The sequence below is a fragment of the Bidens hawaiensis genome, unplaced genomic scaffold (genome assembly GCF_021521415.1).
Source record: "Bidens hawaiensis isolate Kalapana, Puna unplaced genomic scaffold, B.hawaiensis_p1.1 tig00037641_1, whole genome shotgun sequence".
NCBI lineage: Eukaryota > Viridiplantae > Streptophyta > Magnoliopsida > Asterales > Asteraceae > Bidens > Bidens hawaiensis.
Window position 1 is genome coordinate 123,424 of NW_027496577.1, and position 18,221 is coordinate 141,644.

Genomic DNA, 18,221 nt, shown 5'->3' on the forward strand with positions numbered 1-18,221 from the left:
AAATCGTCATAATCATCGCCATCTACATCATCATGAAACGAAGTTTGACAAAATAGAAGGAGTCGGAGCAGCACCTGGTAAAAATCAGTGATAAGCACTTCAATTTCACCAGTTCAAAAACCGAACCCTAAAAATAACATATCTTTTATTCGTGGCAGATTTCAAGTCTCCAATTAGGTTTTGTCGAATGAACTACGATTTGAAGTTAGATTATGGCTAGGGACGATGGAGTTGTGAAACGAAGGAATGGAAGAGTTGTTCACGATTAAAGGGAGGTGATATGAGGCGGAACATACATAGGTTATGATATAGAGAGATTCGGACCCCTAGACCCACGAAATTTATGGAATGAACGAGAAGCTTTCATTTTGAAATCGAGCTATCTGGTGGCTCTGAGGGAGCGATGTGAGAGCGACAAATAGGATTTCAATGTAGATAATTATATAAATATAGTTAGATAGATATATATGAATTTTTTATATTTCTAACACGAGATCTAACATAGTTTATTAAAAAGAAAGACGTTGTCAAACGGCTAGTTTGGCCAAACACAACACATACCGACGCTTTGTGGGAACCACCTCCCACCCCAAAACAAGCCATAGTGCCCGGGGAATTGGGGTTGTGTTTCCCAACGCTATAGGGGGTTTTTGGGTGGATATAGCGCCCACTGTGTTCGGTTTTACAATTGTCATTTGCTGACCTTTATGTTTCCCACAAGGCCCCACGATCTCGGATCTTCTCATCCTGTCGGTCGACTGGACGAGAGTGCAAACCTCGTCTTCTTCTCTTTGCACTGGGTTGGGTATACCCAACAGGTATTTTGTCAAAATCCCGAAACCTGACGAGTGATTAGCCGACGAGTTTGGGACAAGTTTAGGAGGATGGAGTTTGCGCCTGATGATGTGGTTGAGCAGATTCTGGTACGATTGGATGTGAAAGATCTAATCCGATGCAAGAGCGTGTGCAACTCATGGCATTCTATTATATCCACTCCTTCTTTTGTCAAAGCTCACTTGAAGCGTGCTTACGCGAATGATCATAACAATCCTGAACTTGGACACAGAAGGGTCTGTAACAAAATGCTTTGGGCTGCAGAAACATGGCATGAGCAGAACGGCATTGATATTGTTGGTTCTTGTAATGGCCTGTTATGTGTTTCTCCTAGAGGTGTTAAGTTTGCGGTAACCAATCCTTTGACCAGGGAACAAAAGAAACTGCCAACGCCGCCCTATTGGCTTCATCATATTCGCAATACCTCAAATATCAGGAATGAAGTATGTTGGGGTTTTGGCTATGACTCATTGGCATATGATTATAAGGTTATAGCAGGGTTCAACAAGAGGGGTAGCAAAGTGACGTTTTTTTATTCGTTAACATTGAAATCAAATACTTGGAAATATATCGGACACGTTGAGTGTTGGATGCGTTATGGGAGTGTTTCTGGTACCTTATGTGGTGGGAAACTTTACTGGCTCATGAAGAAGGACGATGCAATCTTATCTTTGGATTTATCTACAGAGGAGTTTAAAGAAATCCCCCCACATGAATGTAGTGGCAAGCCTATACTAGGAGTTATAGATGAATGTCTATGCATATTTATATATAGATTACGTAGATATGAAAGAGGTTCGAGTACGGAATGGGTAATGAAAAACAACAAGTGGGAGCTATTTATTGATGATCGTTGTCAGAGCAAGTATGATGTTGCACACCACTTGCCAATTACAATGAACAGTAGTTATTTCGTTGATGACGGTAACCGTGTGCCCTTTAATGGGATCCATGTTCGTGCTAGTACATATGTCAAGAGCCTCGTATCTCCCCATCCCCATGTAAATGACGATAATAATGATTATGAGGGACAAAAGAGGATTGTAAAGGTTCGATCTAAATTCCTTTTCTTTAAATATAGATAATTAGTTTTGAATGTTGTACGCATTTGAGCTATAATGATCGTTTAGTTTAGTTTTTCTAAGATATTATATATTTTGAGGTGTTTTTCATGAGTTCCCACAAAGTTCTCATGAAAAGTATGAGCTATCATTTGATCCTACTTCGAATGTCCTAATATTTTTGTTTGTATACATACACAGGCAATGCAACATGGGCAGGAAGAAGCGGAGAGTGCTGCAAGAAGTACCAAGGACAACATAAGAAAGAGGAAAAGGAACCAATGGAGTTGGTAGTTCATTGGCAAAGGCAAAGCATTTAAAACCTTAGAGGTCTTGGGTTCAAATCTCACAAATGACTGAAAAAGAAGCAAGAGGTCTTGTAAGCATAAAAAGCCTCTCTTATGGATGTAATACGGACTTGTTAGTCTTAATCTATTATATATATATATTTAGTGTAGTACTATCACTAGCTGCTGGTGATAAACTTATTAAGAAATAACATCCATATTATGAATATGTTGGTCCACTATTTATTAAGCTTTACCAGTTGTGTAACTAACATTCATGTATATGCTTTCGAGCTAAATCCAGGAGAAATTTGGTGAATTTCAACCAGTGAGGTGAGATATTGTTGGCGATAGTTTGAATACTTTATTATTTCCGAGTTTTGATTGTAAACTAAAGGTCATGCATTTAATTTAGAACTACTTGAGGCATTTTAATTTAGTTGCAATTTGTTTTACATAGCAATTTGCATAGAAACATTTACTAATCGGCATAGGTTAAAAAAACCTTTCATTTTGCGGTCTGCATGGCTATTTTTCTCCGTGTAATTTGTAGAATTTTAATGTTTTCAGTCTCCACAGTTTTATATTTGCGTGCAGTCCTTGTCGCTTATGCCATGACTGAATAACCTGTCACACATATATGAGTATTCTTAGTCTATTCTCTATATTATTGTGAGAGAGTTTTATAAATTATATGATATGGTTATGAGTGGTTGTGAATAGGGGAGAGTGAAAATGTTATATGAGAAAGTTAAATTGGGGTTTCATTGTTCACACCGTATAATTTTTAATATTTTCTGAAAATGATTGTGAGCGAAGGAGAGAGACAAGATAATAACAAAGGTATAAAACGTATTATTTAATTGAACATGAAAGAGAAAATACAGTGATTTTTAATGTGAATATATGATATATATGAATATGTGGTAGGAAATAGGGTGTGAATACACTTAGAGCTAAAATACCAAATAAATTTATGTTTGTTTTATAAAATAGTAAATTTGAACAGTTAAATATAGCCATCTTATTTGGTATAACATATAAAAATGTTCTATATGGTCTTCACGATTATATGTGCTTTTAGCCTTTTATTCTTCATGTTTATGGAAGTACCGGTAATCGTACCCGCACATTGCAACGGGCCAAGTTGGTGCCATGTTTGGTGTGTATTAGACATGTTCCATGTTCTCTGTGTCGTACACATACATCTGAGGAAATTGTGGAGTCTCGTTTGAAGGAGGAAAAGACTATCAGCTATCATATATGAAATTTTCAACCTGGGCACCAAAAGCTTTATAGAACATCCCATGTGTACAAATTACAAATTATATAAAGATAGCTTTTACAAAAACTTTAAAAGACCAATTTGACTTGATTAAAAACTTTTATCGTCATTAATAAATGTAGGGTCTGCCTACATCACAATCTCCTTAGACATAATCAATAGCTTTTGTTTTATGACTATTAAGATGATGCCACCTTTTATTTTGTCGGTTCTTTGGTTCGATTTAGTTGTGGTTTGAAGGTCCTTAAAATTAAAATATTTTCATCCCCCGCAAGTACTACGTAACAAACTTATAGGTGTATAAAAATAATATTTACTATTAAACTACTAAAAAATTTATAGGTGTATACAAAAATAATATTTACTTATAAACTTGAAGGCCCGGCCCAGGTCAGCTATATTTGAACTCAAATAAATAATGCTGCTACTATTTAATTTTAACCAACCCTAAATTACCCAGGTTCATATCGGACGACTGTTCTAACCCTAACTCAAATAATGTATGTGTTTCTATTTGTTTATTTTTCTGCTTTGCATATAAAATTAAAATTAAACTTAATGATGAATTGATTAGGAGATTCTTTTTATTGTTGTAAGTTCACATTATTATTATCTAAAGTTTTCACGTTTTTGACTCTGTTCTTAATATATTATTATCATATATATAAGGAGGATGGAGTTTGCGCCTGATGATGTGGTTGAGCAGATTCTGGTAAGATTGGATGTGAAAGATCTGATCCGATGCAAGAGCGTGTGCAACTCATGGCATTCTATTATATCCGGTCCTTCTTTTGTCAATGCTCACTTGAAGCATGCTTACGCGAATGATCATAACAATCCTGAACTTGGACACAGAAGGGTCTGTACCAAAATGCTTTGGGCTGCAGATTTATGGCATGGGGAGAACCGCATTGATATTGTTGGTTCTTGTAATGGCCTGTTATGTGTTTCTCCTAGAGGTGTTAAGTTCGCGGTAACCAATCCTTTGACCAGGGAACAAAAGAAGCTGCCAACGCCGCCCTATTGGCTTCATCATATTCGCAATACCTCAGAGATCAGGGATGAAGTATGTTGGGGTTTTGGTTATGACTCATCAGCATACGATTATAAGGTTATAGCAGGGTTCAACAAGAGGGGTAGCAAAGTGACGTTTTTTTATTCGTTAACATTGAAATCAAATACTTGGAAATATATCGGACACGTTGAGTGTTGGATGCGTTATGGGAGTGTTTCCGGTACCTTATGTGGTGGGAAACTTTACTGGCTCATGAAGAAGGACGATGCAATCTTATCTTTGGATTTATCTACGGAGGAGTTTAAAGAAATCCCCCTACATGAATGTAGTGGCAAGCCTATACTAGGGGTTATAGATGAATGTCTATGCATATTTATATATAGATTACCTGGATATGAAAGAGGTGCGAGTACGGAATGGGTAATGAAAAACAACAAGTGGGAGCTATTTATTGATGATCGTTGTCAGAGCAAGTATGATGTTGCACACCACTTGCCAATTACAATGAACAGTAGTTATTTCGTTGATGACGGTAACCGTGTGCCCTTTAATGGGATCCATGTTTGTGCTAGTATATATGTCAAGAGCCTCGTATCTCCCCATCCCCATGTTAATGATGATAATAATGATTATGAGGGACAAAAGAGGATTGTAAAGGTTCGATCTAAATGCCTTTTCTTTAAATATAGATAATTATTTTTGAATGTTGTATTTGAGCTATAGTGATCGTTTAGTTTAGTTTTTCTAAAATATTATATATTTTGAAGTGTTTTTCATGGGTTCCCACAAAGTTCTCATGAAAAGTATGGACTCTCACTTGATCCTTCCCCGAATGTCCTAATATTCTGTTTGTATACACATGCAATGCAGCATGGGCAGGAAGATACGGAGAGTGCTACAAGAGGTACCAAGGGCAACATGAAAAAGAGGAAAAGAAACTAATGGGGTTGGTGGTCCATTAATAAAGGCAGATCACTTAAAATCCCAACGTTTAGAGCTTTTAAGTTCAAGTCTCATAAATGACATGAAAAGAAGCAAGAGGTCTTGTAAGCATAAAACCCCTCTAGTGTGGATGTAATAGGGACTTCTTAGTTTTAATTGTTTTATTTATATATTTATTTGGTATAGTACAGCCACTAGACACTAGCTGCTGGTGATAAACTTATTAAGAAATAAGTAATAACACCCACATCCATATTATGAATATGTTGGTCCACTATTTATTAAGCTTAACATTCATGTATATGCTTTCGAGCTAAATTCAGGAGAATTATGTGAATTTCAACCAGTGAGGTGAGAAATTGTTGGATATAGTTTGAATAATTTATTATTATTTTGATTTTTGATTGTAAACTTAAGGTCATGCACTTTTGCATTTAATTTAGAACTATTTGAGGCATTTTAATTTGCATAAAAGCATTTACTAATCGGCATAGGGTTAAAAAAAAACAATTATTTTAGCAGCCTGCTTAGTTTTTTTTTTTTTTTTCCTTCTTGTTGTTGAATTTTAATGTTTTCAGTCTCGACAGTTTTATATTTGTGTGGCGTCCTTATCACTTATGACATACCATGACTGAAAAAATTCTTAGATAAGGATTCAGAAAATACCGGGTCTCTCTATACAAGCAAATTGTTGATAAAATTTCAAAATAGCATTTTCTTTTGACCCTATTTTTTCATTTTTATTCAGAAAAGACAAAAATAGTTCAGGATAACAAACATTCTCTAGAATTTCTCTTATATTCAACCCCATTGCTAATAATAGAACTAGAATAGATAGTTTTTGTTGCCTATTCACACGAACCTATATCCTTGCTTTTCTATCAATTTCTAATTCTAATCTTCCTCCCCAATATGATATTATGGTGCCGGTATAGACCGAAATTCCATTATCGTTTAATTCTGACCGGTAATAAATGCCGGGACTTTGCAATATTTGACTGATCACAATTCTATAGATTCCATTTACTATAAAAGCTCCCAGAGAAGTCATTAGATGAATCTTTCCTATCAAAATTGTTTGTTCTTGGATATACTTACGCATATCGTTTTTCCAAATGAGTCTCGCGGATACATATAATTCAGAAGAATATGTGAGTGATTCATACACATCATCTCTTTCCTTTATAAATAACTTTATTTTTGGTTTATAAATAGTAATATTGAACAGTTAAATATAGGAAAATTTTAAAGACACTAAGGGTTTTTCTAAAAAACCTCTTAATAGGCGGCCTATAGCACTATAGGCCGCCTATTAAGGGGTGTTTTTAGAAAACCGACTTTTAGTCTTAATATGTTTTTTATTTTAATTTTTGTGTTTTTTTATTTTCTTTTTTTTATTGTTTTTATATAATAACTTTTAAAAAAAATAAGTGTTTTTGTAACAAATTTTTTTTTTACTAAAACAATAAACACGCATATACACCAAACCAAAGCATTATTATATACAAAAACATCGAGTTTTTACAAAATACACACAAACTATAAAAACGGCGTGTCGACGGCCGTAAACGTCGCATCATGAACATCGACGTGGTCGTCGACCCTCCGTCTGACACCTGATCCTTGATCGTCGTCGTCCACGTCATCGCCCCGTCCGCGTCTAACGCCCGACGTGCTCGCCTCGACCGTCCGCTTCCACATCATCACCATGTCTGACGCATGATCCCTGACTGTAATAATAATTAAATAATAATAATAATAATAATAATAATAATAAATAAACTGGTCGGAAATGCAGATCTGGCTGGAATGCGATGTTGCAGATCTGGCCGGAAATGCGATGTTGCAGATCTGGCATGAAAAACGTACCTTTTAACGATGTGGGTGGTGAAGAACGGTGACGGCGGTGGTGTAACCTGGCGACGACGATGGTGATTAACGGTGAGGAAGGTGACGGACGGCGGTGGTCATGTAGGGGACGGACGAAGGTGGTGATGAAGGGGACAACAGTGGTGATGTTACCGGACGGACGGCGGTGGTGATGTAGGTGACTGGTTGCAGGGCCGGCCTAGGGGTGTGGCCGGGTAGTCGACGGCCCCAGGCCCGACACCCATTTGCATTCGACACTTTTGGATCCCTGGCTCCCGAGGCGGTTCACTTCTTGGAGCGGGTGCATAAGGTGGTCCACAGTGACTCGCAGAGCCCGAGGAACCAAAGATTTATATTTAGTAGAATAGGCTTTGCGATTCAGAAGGGGATAGCGGCGCAGCTTGTTGCTCGCTTACCCATTATTCAGATGTAACTCGGTTTGTGTTATATATAAAAGTTTATTTTCCATAAAATATATATATATATATATGTATATTATGAAAAAAATATGTATAATCAATGTTTTAACATAATTCATAACTACTAGCTTGGTCTAGTGGCAAAGAGAGTAAAACATCTAGCTTGGTCTACTATTTTTATGTTTATTTTTATACACAACTCAAATCATAACTAAGTAAGTCAACTTAAAATTAAATTGTTTAAACACAAAAAAATGTTTCTTTTATTTAAGGCCTAAATTTTTTTTCGCCTTTAGCCTACAAAAATTCGTTTTTTCGGAGCCGGCCTGAGTAATTGAGTGTGAGTGTCGTGTAGGTGAGCTCCACTCGTGAGATTACAAAGTTGGTTTAATTTTTAATATAAAGGTTGTGATGAACATAAACCTTTTGGAGAATAGTAAAAACCTAGGGGGTGTTTGGTAGAGGGATTTGATCGGGGAGAAATGGAATTAGAATTATTTCTTTTGTTTGTTTTCCACTTTTCATTTCTATTTCTCTTTCTATTTCTCTAAAACTAGAGAATTCCATTTCTCTTTAAAACAAAGAGAAATCCATTTCTCAGCAGCCTCCTCATAGCATGTCACCACCTCGTCTCCGGCCACCACCTCGTCTCCGACCACCACCCCGTCTCCGGCCACCACCTCGTCTCCAAGTCTGCAACCGCCACCTCGTCTCCAAGTCTGCAAACACCACCCCGTCTCCGCCGTTCGCAGTGGTGAACACAGAGATGGTAACCGGTTGTAGGTTGCAGGTGGTACGGGTGAACGGAGATTAGGGTTTCAAGTGGTGGTTCGTGGTAGGTTAGGGTTTTCAGATGGTCGGGTGATTGTGGTCGCAGGTGGGTGACAGTGGTGGTGGAAATCAGCGGTGGTCGCAGGTGGCTTCTGATTATCATCATCATCATCGCCACCACAACCACCACCACAAAATCTCCAAAGAGGCAGTGATGACAGATCTGAGCCTCCTTTTTCTATATCTTATGTTCCAAAAATTTGAATTTTTTTAATTTCTTGTGTACTGTGGTTGAAGAAGGGGATTTGGTGGCGGCAGCCGGTGGTGGTGGGCTGTGGTGGTGGTGCTGGTGGTGCTGGTGGTGTGGGGCTGTGGTGGTGGTGCTGTGGTGGTGGGGCTGTGGTGGTGGGGCTGCGGTGGTGAGTGGTGTCAGGTTGGGTGGAGGTGGGGTTGGGTATGGTAGAGTTCTCTGTTTATTTTCTCGTGTACCAAACAAGAGAAATGATTCTCATTCTCCATACCAATTCTCTTTCTCTACAATTCCATTTCCATTTCTATTTTCTCTCTTTTTCCATTCTCTGTACCAAACACCCCCCTAGTATAATTGTTTTTGAAGAAAAGGAAAACCGTGGGTTACACAAGCAGGGGCGGATCTACTAATAACTCAGCGGGTTCACGTGAACTCATTGAGTTTCAGATTATATATAGAATGCCTATTTAAAATATGAAAGTGAACACATATATACTTTGTGAGTGAACTCATTAACAAATTGGATCTGTGGTTTGTTGGTAAAATTCTTGTTTCCTTACTGTCACAACTTGGGTTCGAATCCCCTTTCATGCACGTTTTTTTTTAAATTTTAAAGTGGTTATTAATTATGGTATTTACCCATCACATTGTAACAACACAAGTAACAAAACATACAGCATCCCCCAACCCCTCATCGTTCAACAGTTCAACTCCATCAAACCCTAACTAAGACACCATAGTCCAGCCACTACGACACAATGACTGAACCCTAAACCCTAAATCCTAAACCCTCCGCCACCGCAGACCCTTTGCCGCTCTCATCCGCCTCCCCTTTAGAGTTCAGTCATTTAGGGTAATATTTTTGTTTATTTGATGTTTTGACTTTTGATTCAAATTTAATATATTGATTATTTGTTGAATATACGAATGCAAGTTGGAGTTAGGATGTGGATTTGTCTCACACATACAAGTTAGAGTTAAGATGAACGAATGAATGATTATGTTGAAATTTCAAAATTTTTAATTGAATTATACAATTAGTGATGTCTAATGATGATGTTTGTTTTTATGTTATTGTATCGTATTTTTATCATGCGATAAACCGTAATTGGCCCGAACCGTTGAACCGACCCGAATAGTGAACCCACTAGAAAAAAATCATGGATCCGTCACTGCACACAAGTGGTTTTGAGATATTTAAACACACATATATACACAAAACACTTTATTCTCTGGGATGTTTGTTGTGGGATGATATAGATACCGTGTTGAAATAACTCTACCCAATTTCAGTTAAAAATGGTACCGAGTATCATACCAAATTTTATGTATGTATATTTAGGTTCCATTTTGTCGACCTCTTCTTTTCTTTTTAAATTTCCACCTAACTTGGTGTAGTAACAAATAAGTTGAAATAGTGTGGGCACCGGTACATGACAGGTTTCAAAATGGCTAACTTGGTTTGAGAACCGGTACATACCGGCATTCAACAAACTAAAATACCAAAACCGTAATATCACAGCCAAAAAATAACAAATAAACAATAATACCAAAGTAAACCATAATATCAAACGAGTACTGACTATTGAAATACCCGTCTCCAAATGGGTACCGAGTATCCGAATATGTGGGTACAAATACATGTACGGGTACGAGTATAGAACATGTATTGTATTCGGGGAAAATTATCATTCTTAGTTTGTTATGGTTCGTAGATGTTTAATTTACTTGCTAAAATCACTTGCAAAAGAGTGGGTTCTTGGTGTTTGGTTTTCTTACATTTTGTAGGTGCTAGAGATTAGCTTTTGTTTTAGATTTTACTTTCCTGGTTTGGATGTATTTTGAAGAAGAAACATTTAGGTCTTCGTAAGTGGTGAATCCACGAAACTTTTTTACAGGGTCGGAAATTTTTTGGGTTGCTACTTAGTTATATAAAAATCAGTCCCGTTTGGTCATTTGGTCAGGTCAAATTGATATATAATATGTTTCGTACCGGTTCGACATTCGGTCAAATCCACAATATCAATAAGTTATTAACTTATAAATTAAAAAAAGAACTAAATATATAAACGAAATCAAGAAAATATACACTAGGATGGCTACTCGTATTTGAGATGCTTTGACGAAATAATGAATACCTTTTTAAATAAATATTACAACGTAAAAAGAAAAAAAAATGAGTTAAAAGCCTTATGAGCCTACAATGACAAGTCTTAATCAGGTTACTGACTTACTGTCCACACTACTCAACAACAAAATAATTTTTAAAAAATTCATATATCAATACCAATTTAAAACTATTCTTTTTATTTACTTCTAGTAAACCCGTCTCCCCTCCAATCTTTAATGGTCTGTAAAGTTCCGGGAACATGCGACTCTAGCCTCCATTAACCAGCTTTTAATGTTGAAAACCCAGAGGAGTCGGCTAGGATCTTGTTGTATATATACCAAATGAAACAAAAAATCCATAGGTTATTGTCGACCCGTACCTAGGCCGCAAGTATGCCACTGGTCTTTGTTAATCCATCTTCATAAATGATCTACCACTTCTTTACAAAATGTTTTCTTTTTCTGAATGCTATATATATCATTAAATTTTAAGATTATTTACATATGGATCCTTAATGGGTTTTGTTTTGTAAAGTTTTATGACAACATGTCTAAACTAGCTTCATTTACACATGATTTTTAAATTCATGTTAACACCCAACCTAATAATGTATAGGTAACATCCCAATTTAAACAAGCCCAAGAAAATAAACTTAAGATAATTTGTGGTGTTGTACTCTATATAATAAAAATGAAAATAAACACATAATGTAATAAACATAATATAATTGGTATTTTCCTAAACAACCACTAAAAAGGAAGTCAAAACATTAATATTTTTTAGATAACCTTTCGATTGGACCAATATCCGATGGATTAATACTAATCCATTATCCATTTAAATTAACATTAGCAAGCCCAAGATTAAAGAAAGCCCATTAGGGTTAGACCCACCATTCATCTATAAATAGAAGTTTTTTCCTCAACATATCTAGGTTGTTTCTTACCATAAAATTCTATCTACATATTCCACATCCACATTCTCTAGATCTGCGCAACTTGTGATCCACACATGATTGTGAATCAACATTTTCTGGATTGGGATCTTTCCGAGGTTTGTAATGATTCTCAATCGACAACGTTTAGACTTGCACTTCATGCTTTGTATACGATGTTTGATATACAACTAACACTTGTGGAACAATTATAGGTTCTGGATATCATGTCCTCTTTGTTTAAGGTACTTAACTTTATGCTAGAAAGCTTTCTGCACTCCCAAGTATAAAAACATCGAACCTAAAATTACATGAACATAAATAATCACTAAATTTCTAACACAAATATTTTGCTTTGTAGGTTGTTGACCAACGGAAAGAAAGGCCCTATCTCATCATCCTCAACGAGGTTCACCACACCATCATAATCATTAAATGAGCGGCTCTGTGTCATTACAAACAAAAAACGAATCGCTAAATACTAACATTATAACCAATTTTATCAATCAAATGAACATAAATAATCACTAGATTTCAAACACAAATAGAAATATAAGTCAACCTAAATCATATTGCAAATTGAACGAATAGTAACAATTACATGAACATAAATCATCACTAGATATCAAACAAAAATAGAAATAGAAGTTAACCTAAATTCAGTTGCAAATTGAACGAATAATATCAATCACAAGAACATGACAACAACGAGATTGAAACTAAATTTCAAACACAAATAGAAACAAAAGTGAACCTAAATCCAATTGCAAATTGAATGAATAATATCAATCACATGAGCCTGACAACAGCGAAATTGAAACTAAATTTCAAACATAAATGGAAACAACAATTAACCTCCGGAACCACCATGTCGTGAACCACCTGCAAATTAAAACAAAATAAAGGATGTTGAGTAAAAAACAGTAAAAATTGCAACTAAACTTGTGAAAAAAATAGAAAATAAGCAAAAAAAAAAGGAAGTATGACGGACAAAGCATACCTCCTTTGACGCCATTTTTTAGGAAAAGTTCCTTCTGAAATTTGGTAGGTGCCAACAAAGTCAAATGCCTCTTTTTTTTGGTATGATAACAGGATTAGTAGATGTGCCCTATAGAGAAAATATAACAACACTTCTTAAACAATAAGATAAACAAAATATATTGTTCAAAAAACTTGCAAAATACATGTTGTACTCGAGACATCAAATCACCGCCACCAGTAGCAAGAAAGTATGACTTATAGTAAGGATCCTTCAACAAATTCGCAATCGTATCAATTGGATTCACACTAGCATCAGGATCGCCAACTTCGGTTAGCCTCATGAAATCCAAATACTCTGTAGGAACACTATCACCAAACTGCTCACTAAAATATCTTTTCGCACACCTGCATGATAAATAAAGACAGTCTTTAAATAGTAGAAACAACTATAAAGAACTATCACAAGAAAGAGGCAAAAGTAGTCATACTTTGTTGTCTGCATTATATCATCATTACATTCCAGCAGGTCTTCAAGCATCAAACGCACATCATCCATCCCAAGCTCTTTCTCAACAGCCGAAAGAATGAAAGTGGCATCACACAGGACATGAACTGTAACCCCCACACGAAGAAGTCTTTTAAAGGCACAAACATATTCTTTCTCCATAACTGAGATAGATACATTGACAGCAATTAATTAGGCAAATTATGCAAAGTGTGACATTCGTCAATTTCGAGTCAACCGTATTTTCGTTTTGTATTTGTTTATTATGTAAACCCCGTTTGTAAACCGAAACCCTTGACGTAATCAAAATGATGGATTTTATATTACAATATTGTTTTATACTTGTCGGGTCTCAAAAACACTCTTTTAGGTCTCTAAAATGCCTTTAAAACAACTCCAGGGGCCAAAACTGTCAAAAAGCAAAACTTGGTGAGGCTGGCCGGCACCCCATCGCAATACACGATGGGTGTGGCCTTGGCCCCGTCGCGTATTGCGACCACCTACAGACTAGACTGTTTGTTGTTTTATGTTTATACTTTGCATCCTATTATCCAAATCCGATTTTTACACGGGGAAAGTGAGTATGGGGCTGTTAGGCATCTAACTTTATATGCGAAACCCCCAAAACTACGTAGTTTTGACTCAAATCCAAAAACCTAATTAAAAATTCCGCTGTTCATGTTTAACAAATGCACCTAGATCCCGTATGCAAGTTAATTCCAGTTTTCATTTCGATCCCAATTTGCTCCAAACGTCTTCAATGAATTCACAGGCATGAATAAACCTTTAATGTTTGATCAATTATTTCATTATTCTAAAGTGCCGACAAAGCTTTTCATAAATATTATGTGGGCAGTAACCATTAGAACTATTTTAATATATATCAATTATTTCATTACAATAAAGCATGGAACAAATTCTTTCATCACAGTCACCGACCAGAAAGAAATCATAATTAGGTTTTAATTGGATTTGAGTCAAAACTACGTAGTTTTTGGGGTTTCGCATCTAAGGTTAGATGCCTAACAGCCCCATACTCACTTTCCCCTTTTTACACATTAAACCTCTTGCTTAACCCCTTAAATCTTATTCTATATATACAAGACCCTCTTCTCCATTAATCCCTGCTCACACTTCATCTTCTCTCTCAAATTCTTAAGATTTTAAGGTTGTTCTTTATATTCTTGGCAGTTTGACTTTCAAAAGTCAAACTGACCATAGTCTTTCATTTTAATCAACTTGTTAACTCTTATTAATACTTGAAGATTGTTATACAACATATATATAATATACACCCCTTGTTACCTTTGGTGGTCACTTCTCCGGTCTCGGTCGGTGGAGTGTCGGGCCTTGTAAGACAAAGCTTCATGGAGGACTTACGTAGTCCTTGATATATATATATATATATATATATATATATATATATATATATATATATATATATATATATATATAACTTGTTTATACTTATTAACCATGCTTAACTTCTGCTTATTTTAGTTTGTATATCATATTTGTTGAGTTCTATGGTTATGGGTTTGTATAGACTAGCCTCGGTTTAACCGTAAATAGTTCCAAACCGTAAACCGAACTTTGTTTACTAGTTTTGTTAAATAATTGTTTAAACAAGTTTTATGTTAGATTTGAGTTCCTAAAATCATTTTAATTATTTCCATGGTTATGGGTTTGTACTAATCTCGGTCTTAACCCGAAACAAGATCCGAACCGAAAACCAAACTTTTGTTTAAAGACTTTATTGTTAACTTTTTGGTTGTAAAACTTAAATATCATCATTTATAAATTATTATACAAGTTCTATGATATTCGGGCATGTGGCAACCATCCATGAACTTATTGTGGGATGGAAACCGAACCAAACCGAACTAAACCGATTTCACTCGCTTAAGACACACAAGTGTGTTTCTAGCTATCAAGACTTGTATATTTCTTTAAAAATACTTTATAGACTGATTTTACTTGGAATCTTGAATCCAACTTGATCTTATAACAAAGTTTGGACCGACAATACCGAACACCCGCTTAACGAACATTGTTAGTTCTAAAACAATAGAACTACATACTTGGTTAAGTCTTCTTAAAGTTTATTGAGTTATCTCATAACATTCATTATTTTGGAAAGTTGACTTTGAGTTTGACCAATTATCAAGACCCGAACACTCGTTAAAACCTGTTTTAGTATCTTTATTATAAAGGGACTTGCATTCTTGCATTTTTACCCAAACATAGGTTGAGTAAATATTAAGGCTAGATACTTTAACCCAGTTTCGAGCAAACTTACATTTTTAAAGGACTATTGTTATAATTTTCTTAACATTTACATTTTAAACCTTTAACTTTAATTGTTTACATTTCCTATCATTTACTTTAAAATTTCCCTAAAACAACCTTTCTAATTCAGGACTTTCCTTTTCATCTAGGCTTTGCTTGTTAGAATCATTCAGTTATTATGTTTCATCTAGACTTTCTTATCAAAGACTTTTTACATCATTTAAATAACAAACTATCCTATTGGTATCAACTTTATATCCAACAAACATTTATTTAACTTCATTGTGTGAATCGAGTCAATATATATTTATCAGGTTGGATGAGGCTCGACATCACTTCATGAAACCAAAAAACATAATGTTTAAGAACCGAAACCTTGTGGTCTGAGATGTTTGTGATGTTAATTGACAAGACAATTGGAAAAAATTGTCTTGTTAATCACAATAGCTTATGTAAAATCGTAAAATGATAAACAAAGAACTGTATTTTTATAACCCCCAAAACTGAACCTTATTGCAGCGAAAAATGGTTAGCACTTGCCCTACTTTATTAGGTGGAATCCTCATCATCAAATCACTACATCTACACATCAACCATTTTCATCGGATTATTTTGTAATCGCTTAAAAAAAAGGTTAAACAAAATACCCTCTTTTCTTAACGGAATATTGTATTTTAATAATCCAAACTTTGCTCTTTTGGCCGGCATTAAGCCGAACTTTTAAAATATACCACAACAGTCCAAAGTTTCAAGCTATTGGCCAACAGCAAGCTTTTTACTAACGATGTTAGATTTCGTTAATTTTGGATGAGATGGCTGTTGACGTGGTTGATGACGTGTAAAAGTATAATGGTTGAATCTTACATGGCTACTTACATGTTCCTATATCTCTCTCCCTCTCACACATATACATACATATATATATATATGCATACTATATGTATACTAATACTACACACCTCACCCCTCTCTCTGCATAGACACCTCCAGCAGCCACCGTACCGCCGACGAGAACCACCACAGCCATCTCCGGCCACCAACGAAGACCACCGCCACCATAACCAACCTCCTCCACTAGCACCATCCGTCACAACCTGCTACCACCACACCAAAGACCGGAACCTGGAACCTGCCCCACGACTCGTGCGACCCACACTTCACACAGGGACGCGAAAGCTACCCACTTCTTTCTATTGCTCTTACCCAACTTGGATTCCGATCCATCCATACTCCAATTTCTTTCAATTTTTGACCTAATCTGGATTCTAATTGAATACCAAAAAATCTCACGAAGACCATACTGCTGCTTCTCACCTCTAGATGGAATCGCCACCGCCGGACCACTGCTATTGTTCATTATGAAAATATCCCATTTTGGCCCCAAAAATCATCGTTGTTGATTTGGGGAAGATGACCAGATTGGTTGTCGAGAGCGAATCGTGAGCGATGAAGACGAGTGTTGCAAGTCATGATTTTAAGATCTAGGCTGGATGGAGGAGATCGGCGGTGGTTGACAGTGGCAGACTAGTAGCAAGCGGTGATGCTTGAGTGTTGGCGGAGGATTTGCATATGTGTGTATGTATAAATGTGTGTATGGAGAGAGAGACAGAGAGAGGTAAGAGATAATAATAATAATAATAATAATAATAATAATAATAATAATAATAATAATAATTTGACCCAATTACAAATTTTGTCCTTTAAAATAAGACGAATTACGGTTCGTGTCCTTTTTTTAGTTTCCTTGCAGGCGGTGTACTTTAAACTTTTTTTTCCTACAAGTTTTGTCCTTTACGCTAACTGGGTTAGAAAAAGTCAGTTAAATCCCATCACGTGAGGCACATGTGAGGGTAGTTTTGTCCTTTCATATATCTCTGCAACTAAACCCCCCTTTATCAGTCTTCCCCCTCTTTTTAACCCAACCCCACCTTCAATCGATCAGGGTACCATTAGGGCTTCAATCAATTAGGGCTCGATGCGAAATTCAAATACCAGGGCTCAATTGATGATGGCTTACTGTGTTTGTGGCAAGGTAGCAGTTGTTCGAACTTCATGGACTGATAGAAATCCAGGTCGTCGGTTTTTCTCTTGTCCGGACATGGTAAGTGTGTAATTCGATTTAAGTTCCAGTCAATTGTTTATACTTCATGTTTCTCCTCTTTTCCAGACATCGGATTGCCCCTTTCTTGGATGGCGTGACCCACCAATGTGTGAACGGGCATTGGAGATTATCCCGGGCTTATTGAAGTCGAAAAACAAGGTTGAACAAAGTTTAGAGAGTTATAAAGAACAAGCAAGGAAGATGAAGAACAGATTGGTCATTAGTTGGATCATTTTCATTGCAATTGTAATTGCAATGAAAATGTAACTAGTTGACTGAATTTGAAGTTGTTGACTATTTGTATTTTGACTTTATTAGTTAATTTAGGACTTTATGCAGTTTAAGTATTATGTATTTTGACTTTATTTTGGATGTTATTTTGGATCCCTTTTAAGCAATGTATCATCAGTTTATTTTGGATTTAATTTGGATCTTTGGTTAGTTTATTTTGGACTTTTGGATGGATGCTATACACAATCTGCACATTGTGCACTATCTACACATGATGCACAATCTGCACATTGTGCACTATCTACACATCCATCTACAACACCCATAAACCATAAAC

General features: G+C 36.0%; 2 protein-coding genes across 2 annotated transcripts; both read left to right on the forward strand.

Annotated features, from left to right (window-relative positions):
* The first annotated feature begins 884 nt into the window (after window positions 1-884).
* On the forward strand, window positions 885-2,189 carry LOC143589590 (F-box protein CPR1-like). The gene is made up of 2 exons (XM_077070309.1): window positions 885-1,883; window positions 2,115-2,189. Exons 1-2 carry the CDS (start codon window positions 885-887, stop codon window positions 2,187-2,189), a joined length of 1,074 nt encoding a protein of 357 aa, XP_076926424.1.
* A 1,951-nt stretch (window positions 2,190-4,140) lies between these two features.
* LOC143589591 (putative F-box/kelch-repeat protein At1g12870) lies at window positions 4,141-5,560 on the forward strand. The gene is made up of 3 exons (XM_077070310.1): window positions 4,141-5,139; window positions 5,353-5,420; window positions 5,509-5,560. The coding sequence occupies exons 1-3, from the start codon at window positions 4,141-4,143 to the stop codon at window positions 5,558-5,560; spliced, it is 1,119 nt and encodes a 372-aa protein (XP_076926425.1).
* Window positions 5,561-18,221: the final 12,661 nt, after the last annotated feature.

What these genes read in the sequence shown, in the direction of transcription:
- LOC143589590 (XM_077070309.1), top strand. Translation starts at nt 885, where the DNA reads ATGGAGTTTGCGCCTGATGATGTGGTTGAGCAGATTCTGGTACGATTG. An exon ending in GACAAAAGAGGATTGTAAAG is followed by an intron (nt 1,884 to 2,114) that starts GTTCGATCTAAA and finishes CAACATGGGCAG; the next exon opens with GAAGAAGCGGAGAGTGCTGC.
- LOC143589591 (XM_077070310.1), top strand. Translation starts at nt 4,141, where the DNA reads ATGGAGTTTGCGCCTGATGATGTGGTTGAGCAGATTCTGGTAAGATTG. An exon ending in GACAAAAGAGGATTGTAAAG is followed by an intron (nt 5,140 to 5,352) that starts GTTCGATCTAAA and finishes CATGCAATGCAG; the next exon opens with CATGGGCAGGAAGATACGGA. An exon ending in ATGAAAAAGAGGAAAAGAAA is followed by an intron (nt 5,421 to 5,508) that starts CTAATGGGGTTG and finishes CATAAATGACAT; the next exon opens with GAAAAGAAGCAAGAGGTCTT.